Raw genomic sequence first — 9,155 nt, 5'->3', positions numbered from 1 at the left:
TTCCATCCCAATTTAATAGCCTGTTTGAATTGACTTATTTTAAGTGATTTTTAGTCAAAATAGTTTTAAGCATTTTTGAAGTGTTTGTGTAAATTTAAAAAAGTGCTTATAAACACTATGTTTTAAGTTAAAATGATAAAAATAAGTCAAAAAGTTAATAAATTAGAAATTCTAGCGAGTATTAATTTAATTGAGCATGAAGTTTAAGAAAAATAAATAAAACTTTTCACTCTTTTTGTTATAAATTAAAGATTTCTATAATTTTTTAAATTATGTGGTCTTAAATTTGCTATGTAAGATGTTAGAAATGAAAACTATGGAAAGAGACATTCTTTCGAAAGATCAAAAAAAAGAAAGTTAAGATACATAAATTGAGATTGAAGAAGTACATTTTTATTAGTTCATTATATTAAAAATAATATATATATATATATATATATATATATATATATATATCATATCATATTTAAATAGAAAATAAACAAATCCTATTTTTTAAAAATTCTATTTTGAGTGGATTTAAAATGAATTAGAATTAAGAAATAGCATTTTAGTGATAAGGAATAAAATAAACAAACGAACCATGCATAAATTCAAGCTATCTTTTCATAGACGTTTTCCCCCAATTAAATCGGAGGATCGATTTGATTATAGAAACATGAGTTTAATTAGTCGATTTATTAGTGAACAAGGAAAAATATTATAAGACAGTGTGAATAGATTGACCTTGATGCAACAACCATTAATTACTCTTACTATAAAACAAGCTCATAATTTATCTTTGTTACCTTTTCTTAATAATGAAAAACAATTTAAAAGAACCGAATCACCTATCGGCCAGAAATTCCTTAAGAATGAGAAAACCGCTTCACTATTTTAATTCTAATATTTTATTGATCACTTTTTATCATATCAAGAAATAATATATATATTTTCACTATTTTATCCTCAATATTATTTATTTATTTTTTAAATTATTTCCTAAAATATAAAATCATATAATAATTAATATAAATATTTTATTTTTAAAATCTATATAAAATTTGAAGTGAACGAATAAAAATATGGTTTACCTAGTAAAATTCGTCGGCTGGTAGGGCCAAATAAAATGTTGTTGTTAATGTTGAACGATGATCAATACGTGGCAGAACAGTGGAGTTCTTGAATGTTGATTTGAAATGGTTTTTCTGCATTGTTGTTTTACAAAACTTTTGAGATTCATTTTATTGGATTATTATTATCCACAATAATTACAATAAAATATCTTTTTAAACTTTAAAGAAAGTGACTCCTGAACCCCCTTTCTCTTCAATTATAGTACAAAATTATCTCTTTTCAATTTCAATTTTCCATTACTACCCCACTTGACACAACTGGAAATTTGCCCAAGATATTTTCTTTTTTCCTCTTTTGTCAATTGTATTTCTAGCTGAATCAGCAGTTTGGTGAGTTGAGCTCCCCAGTTCCCAGGTTTGTTTGATCTTCAATTTTGTTTTTGTTTTTCAAGTTTGTGTTTTTTTTTAACTTGGGTTAATTGTAGTTTTCTGATTTTTGGTTAATTTGTTGGTGGAAATATCTGTATGTTGCTGAACTTGGTGAATTCTCTTGTTATTTTGTTTAGTTTTGTTTGCTGTAGAACTTACAGTCATTTGATTGTGAAATTGGTACAAAGTTTCAGTTTTTTTTACCTTCTCTAGAATGCTTCTCTGTTGTTGAGCACTTAGAAGGGTCGTATCTGCCACTAAGGGATGTGATCGTTACAAAGGAAAATGATTTCTAGGAAAATAAGTGGGTTTCTTAGTTATCTCTTTTTTTGTGTGTTCAGTAAGTAAGTAAAAAGTTATCTTAAAAGCATTTGTATATATATTCTAGACATATTACTATCGGGGAGGTGGGGCTGGGGTGGTGGGGATAGGCTATGGGTGGGGTGAAGATGAGGTGTGTTGGAGGGTGGGGAAAGACTTTGGAATTTTGTTTTCCCTAATTCAGTCAGGGAAATCATTTTCCTCATTTTAGCGGAACTTTTTTTCTTGGCGTTGCCCCGTTCCCCAATCAGATGTTTGGATATGAGCTATACTCCACAAGGAGCCAAACAGGCGTATGGCCTTGCCTTGCCAGTTGCCAATTGACCTCTCGAAAAATTTTGACCAACCGAACATAGAAAATTAGAAATGTTTTCTTCCATACCTAACACACTCAAAGTTCTTCCAAATTCTGCAACTAAACAATATTGTATGTAATAGTTTTTTTATTCCTTGTCATGGTACATTATACATTTTACATGTTCTCAGGAGGTTTTTGGTATTAATAATACCATATAATTGGGGGAAAAAAAAGAAAAACACGGATGGGGGTGAGGAGGATGTGTTTGTGCTGATAGTTCTGTTTTCCTTCAGACATGTTGAACAGAAGGGAGTTTGAAATTTAGATTTGAACTTGATTTCATATTCAGGCGCAATTTAGCAATGAGTTTTGGGGGTTTGTTGTGACTTGTGAGAAAGCCTTTGACATTGAGGATTTGATTATATTTTCTACTTTGTTTTCTGCAGCAAGGCAGCTGTTAATTGTTGAAGAATTTAGACACCAAATTAACTTTTTTTCCTTGCAAATTGGGCCATATATAGCTCAATTTGCCTCTTATTCATTGTTGGACTATATCATGACTTCATAGTCTCTAGTGGTTTTGTCTTAACATTAATTATTGTCAGTTTGCAACCAATTAGGATGGAACATAATTTGTCACCAGCTGCATGCTCTCAAGTTTTGCACAAATTATTCAAGAAGGGTTTACCTCTTATGGTAATGCTCTTATTAAGAGAGAAAAAGAGAAAGAAAATTAGAAGTGCCTGTGGAAAGAATAATGTTGGGACATGGGTGGGTCGTGGTGGAAATTGGAACGGTAGCGAAAATGAATCTAAATATCCCCTTTCACCAACCATGTTTAACTATCAGTGTTGAGGCTTTTGGTATAGCGGTAGTCAGCATAAAACATATTGAGATTTGGCTATAAAATTCCTTACCTTGTTGGACTGCTACATTTCTTCCTTCATTTACTTGAGTCAGAATACGGACATATATTGGCACTCGTTAGCTTATGACTGGCTGGTATAGGGAAGAATAAGAAGATCTTGAACTTCACTACCTAAAACTTGGGGATCTTGTATATTTATTAAACACCCAAAAGCCTTGAAATTGTGTCAGCTTTTCACCAAAATAGTATCCAGTTCTCAGCCTTTTATAAGTCGTTAAGAGGTACTTGATTTCAGGAGTTGCTGACTGTCAAAGAGAGCTTAGTGTGAAACACGAAAATGTTTTACTCTAATCAACCTTGAGGTAAAGCATTGAAATTCCTTTTCTTATACCACCTTATGAAATGTGAGTGGAATTGGATTGTCATAGCTAAAAGTGCAGCATCACTTATATCAATTAACTTTTGCTCAAGGAATACTAATGTATTGCTATTTATATTAGAGATAACCTTCTAATATAATTACCAATGTGATTTATCAAAAAGAATTGCCAATCGTGATTTCAAACTAAGGGGTGTCGGATACCAGTTACAGGGTCAATTAAGCTGCAATTGTCATAACTAACATGTAGGTACTTATATTTGATGTAACCTTCAATTGTTATTGCCAATGTTGATTTTGAAACAAGAGGTGCCTGATTGGTTCATGCAAGATTTGATCATGCGTGTGTAACATCCCTATAGTACAAGAGGAGTTGGATACCCTAGAGGGTTTACCATAAGATCGTACTAGTGAGAATAGGAATTTTTCTATTCTACTCTGAAGGTTAAAATGATCGCTTTTATTAATGTAGTGCTTTTGATTTTGGCTAGAATTTACCAATGTAGGACCATAAAATATTTTTCCTTTGTTTCCTAAAATGGATGAAGGAGAATTTTTAAGAAACAAAGTGCAGATTGTGGAATTTTATGGATGTTTCCTATTTACCTTAGCTGTGTTACAAAGTCAGCAAAATCATAGTTGCCAATATTGTGAATCTTGTAATTTACACAAGTTATCCTAAGATACATGTCATAATTAGGAAAGGAAATTGAATTGAACTTCTTGTGGATAACCAACCATGCCTTATTGGTCGCTATCTTAAACACCTTCTTGACAAAGATTAATGTGGTCGAGGTGAAGATATAATAGTACAATAGTAGGAATTGTGACAAATAGGACCCAAAAACCTTTGAACTAAATTTTTTGCTTTCTTTCAATATCAGTATCAGCATTGTCGCATCATGAGTCACCATGAATGTTATGTTACTCAAGAAAATTCAGAATCACAAACATCTCATATAAATGAAAGGATACTGCCTGCTAGAATTTTAAGGTACGGATGAGATACACACATTGAATAGTTATAAGATTCATACAGTTGGATTCTTGTATCGGACTACAGTATGGTGCTTCATAGGATCCCAACAGCTATGGTTGTGCATTATTAAGAATCTAAACTAATCCCCAGTTTAAAGAACACATAATAGGATCCCCTGTAATTCTATTGTTAAGTCTCTAGAAGTATACTTCTCAAGAAAATGAACATTGTTTCGCGCAAGAAGAAAGAGGAAAGAAATCTAAAATTTTATGAAACCAACCATCTTTTCTTCAGAGTACTAAGAAAGAGAGATGTGCCTAAGGGGGCATGTAAGCAAACTGTGAATCTGATCTGAAGTAATGTGTTGTCGCGAAGTTTCGTCCTATGTAAGATTACTTGAGAGTCTAACTGGATCTGAAGTAAAACTTGTGAAATTTCATATATATTAGAACCCTTCGTGGTGGCCTAGTGGTTTGGGCTTGAGACTTCCATGTCCCCTTGCCAGCGAAAGTAAGGGGGTTTTCCTACTGGGTCGAGCTCGTCGTATCGAGCTTGCCTAGTGCGGGTTACCTCTCCTGTGTGGTTTGCAAGCTATTGCATAGGAGTGAAGGTTTTTCTCTGTGCGCACCCAAAGGGTAGAAGTTGTAGGTTTTCCTTGTCGTCAAAAAAATTACATATATATTAGATTCTAAAATACTGTTGTGTGGTTATACTAGGAGCGACAAGATTAAAAATGAGGATATTCGGGATAAGGTGGGAGTGGCCTCTGTGGTGGACAAGATGAGGGAAGCTAGACTGAGATGGTTTGGACATGTGAAGAAGAGGTACATAGATGTACCAATGAGGAGGTGCGAGAGGTTGGTTATAGAAGATACGAGGAGAGACAGAGGTGGGTTGAAGAAGTATTGGGGAGAGGTGATAAGACATAATCTGATGCAACTTTAGGTTATCGAGTACATGACCTTAGATAGGAGGGTGTGGAGGACATGTATTATGGTAGAAGGTTATTTGGTAGTGTAGTGTTGTCTTGCTTAGGGTGGCTGGTGTTTGCCATGATACTAGTTGTTTTATTGTAATTCTTGGTTTTTGATTTATATCATTGTTTATTAATGTTTTCAATAATCCTAGTATGTTGTTTACTGTGTTTTGATTATCACATTATTTTATTGTTGTTTTCGTCTCCTTTATGTTAGATTTCGCACTGTTACCTTGTTACTTGCTATATTCTCTCCATTGTCTCCTTCTTCTTTGTACCTGGATTTGTTGCACTTGAACCGAGGGTCTTTCGGAAACAACTTCTCTACCTCCACGAGATAATGATAAGGTCTGCATACATTCTACCCGCCCCAGACCTCACTTGTGGATTTCACTGAGTATGTTGTTGTTGTTGTTGTCTAAAGTACTGTTGTCTTCTCAGATTTACATATTGTTTACAAAATCACATGCATGTATAGAGATGTTGTATTGTATTGCATCGTAGATTAAACCTTTGTAAAAGTTGCTCTATCTTGAACTTCTGGTAAGATAGCAAGGTACATCACCTATTTCTAATTGAATTAGTGAAAAGCTTCATAGATCATTTTTAATACATGTTAATCTTCAAGTTTGCCAACTTCTTTAGATGCACAACTAGACTAGAAGGGGGAAGTCAAAGACAGCTGAAGTAATAGTTTCCTCTAATTTATGTTCTAGGATGTATGTACCATTTCTTTTTCTTGGTAACCCATAAACGTAGTTTTTTTCTCCCTGTAGTTTGAAAATAACTGCTGAATAGCCAAGGAAAACATGGCAAACCATAATGCCTGGTATATAGTGGACAATTTGGAAATAAATGAATTTATGATGTTTTGAGAGTAGGAAAGAGCAAATTAGCAAAATTAAATTTAATTGTATTCTTTTGCTTTCATGGTGGTGTTCGTAGGAATTCTTACTGCTGCTTCATCAATAAAGTTTATACCTTTACCAATCCAAAAAAACAAACATCAATTTGGAGGTGTCTCAGCCTTTAGAAGTATGAGCCGCAGTATTTTAAAATGCGGGGGTGTAAGGCGAGGCGTTTTATGCAGTACGGGGCGAAGCGTAAACCCCGAGACATGGGGCGTAAGTCCCATGGATCTATGGGGTGTACATCTCATGTATATTCAATTTTATAATTTTATTACTTAAAAAATAAGCAAAAGTAAAATTTTCAATGATTTTACAAATAAATTTTAATAAATAACCAATAATAGAGAAAAAAATATCATAATTATTATTTGAGAAAGGTGTTCATAATTAATAATACAGAAAACAATATTATAATTGCTATTTGAGAAAGGTAACAACTAACAACACAAAAAAAATGATAATAGCCAAAATAATCTTTAAGATAAAATTATTATTCATCTTCACATTTACTAGTTCTTCTCACCCTCAATTAATATTTGGACTGATTATTGTTTATATATTTTAAAGAAGAAGAAAGGTAAAAAGTGTAAGAGTAATGACAAAAAATAAAGAAAGTTGTCTCAGGAACATAGTGCTATGAAACATCTATCCTATCAATTTTGGACACGATTATCTAAAACATTATTTATAGCAATGCCATTTTCTATACGAGTTTATTTATAGATTTTAAAATAAATCACTACAACCTAAAAAAACATGATAACATAAAATATAAATATCATTACACCAATAATAAGAAAATACGATTTAAAGCAAAAATGGATTAACCCCCCCCCCCCAAAATAAAAATAAAAATAAAAAAAACCTCTGGGGCGTATCTTTTTACGCCTAGGACTTATGTTTTTATGCCCGAGGCTTACGCCCCAAATTCTAGGACTTACGCCGCCCTATGGTTACGTCTTCAATTTGCGCCCCAGAACGTTTTTGATACACCCCGGGACTCACCCCGAAAACGTTTTTTAAAACACTGATGAGCCGGATGGACTACTTTTGGCGTTGAGATGGCAGCTGCTGTTTCCTGGTTATTAATAAGCTCGCCTGGCTTTGTCAATCCGATTAATCTTCGCTATCTGGTTTTATTTCAGATGACCTGAGAATGGCCACATCAGTTACATCTGCTGAAAGCACAGGATCCTTAAGTAGTGATCTTTTCTACGACATACTTGGGCGCCTTGATGGTGCAACTTTGGCTAGTGCCGCCTGTGCCTGTGAAGCATTCTGCTCAATCTCCAAGGAAGAGAAGCTTTGGGAAAATGTATGCTCTTCCATGTGGCCTTCAACCAACAGGGATGAAGTCAAAAGTTTAATATCTTCTATTGGTGGATTTAAAAAATTCTATGCTGATTGCTTCCCCCTTATCGTGAACAAGGAAGTGCCTGAATGTCGATGGAATGAATATCTCGAGTATCCTGAAGAATTAACTGAAGCTGAATATTATGGTGACATGGATGAAATTGAAATTGTTGCTCCATCAGATTTTGTCTCTATTGTCGATGTAAGATACAAAGATAAACCAATATGCTCGAAAGTCCTTTGGGGCATTCCTAATGCAAATGGATTCCCACATTGGTTTTACAGCTGTCCATTTCGAATTGATCTTTTCACGTACTCTACTAGAGATGATGAACATGCAGGTGAAGTTACTTTATCAGTTTCTGATGGATTGCCTCCAATCACATCTATGGAGAAAGAGAGGAAAGATGGTAAACTCTGGCAAGAGCTCAGGGACGGAATACGCCTCAGTTGGATTGTTGTGAATACCAAAATAAAACAAGCTGCTAATCTCTCGAGCTGGAGTCCCCTCGGAGGGCAAAGACATTGGCCAACAGATAAGGATTTCCTGCTTCGCTTCGGTTCAGTTCTTCCTGCCAAAGACATTCTACCTTGTCAAGCTGTGGAGTGTATCGTTCTTATGAAGTTCAGAGTGATCTATACAGAAGAGGGAGGTGTGCCGACAACTCTCAAACTGACAGAACTAAGCATGCAATTGGGAGACATGGAAGGTGCACATCTAAATGGTAGAAACAGTTTACTTGTCCTCAAGGAAGCGTTAAGCTGCAAACGGAGCAAGAATTACAACGAGGCGCTCGAATCATGTCAACTGTACTCAAAGGTGCAAAGTGAGCTACGGGAAGAAAAAATGAGAAATGAGAGCAGGTTAGATAGACTTTATATATTAGGAGGCATTATGACTTGCATCACGGCCTGTTTCTATTTGTGGTGACATGAGTTGTTATGTGTAGTTCTTTTTTGATCATCTTGACAGTTCTCTCCACTCTGATCTTGATGTAAATGCAATTTTGACCAGCAAATGGTCTGCTGATTTTCCAGCGTCCTTTGCTTTGTAAATATTTGTTACCATTTATTTGGACCATTTCTCGATTTGTGTTTTGTCATTCTTGTGTGTGTCTTGCTAATCTTTTCTGTATTATTCCAAATTTGTCGGATGTAATTGTTACCGTTTATGTTGGCATGAAACTAACAGGTGAGTTGAGGAATCTTTTAGGTTACTATCTTTGTTGGATTAGAATGATAAACTTTGTCGAAGATTCAAAAGTTCAGCAATGGAAGCTGGCCCTACGATGATTATCTTGACTCTTCACACAGTTTCGAAGGATAGTTTGGCAGGGGCGGATTTAGGATATCAAGTGGGGGGTTTTGGGGAACCAAGTAACTTTTGCGCAAATCTTGTATTTGTGTTTGAGAAATCCATTCCTATCAAGGTTGAACCTGGCGTATCTAATGCTTTATGCTCGTAAGTAAAGAGGATGATGGTGATCGATTTCCTTTGTAACTTGAGTAACCTGATCAATTTGTCTCTTTTTCTACTATTTGTGATCTAACTCCATGCTCCAGCATAGAGTTGTGATGAAATCTCC

General features: G+C 34.6%; 1 protein-coding gene across 1 annotated transcript; it reads left to right on the top strand.

Annotated features, from left to right (window-relative positions):
* Positions 1-1,302: 1,302 nt before the first annotated feature.
* LOC129882837 (probable F-box protein At2g36090) lies at positions 1,303-8,658 on the top strand. Its single transcript, XM_055957312.1, has 2 exons — positions 1,303-1,470; positions 7,362-8,658. Exon 2 carries the CDS (start codon positions 7,373-7,375, stop codon positions 8,498-8,500), a length of 1,128 nt encoding a protein of 375 aa, XP_055813287.1. The 5' UTR covers positions 1,303-1,470; positions 7,362-7,372; the 3' UTR covers positions 8,501-8,658.
* Positions 8,659-9,155: the final 497 nt, after the last annotated feature.

Source organism: Solanum dulcamara, chromosome 3 (assembly GCF_947179165.1).
Source record: "Solanum dulcamara chromosome 3, daSolDulc1.2, whole genome shotgun sequence".
NCBI lineage: Eukaryota > Viridiplantae > Streptophyta > Magnoliopsida > Solanales > Solanaceae > Solanum > Solanum dulcamara.
Note: the sequence above shows the minus strand (reverse complement) of the source record. Positions and strands in the feature narration are given on the sequence as shown.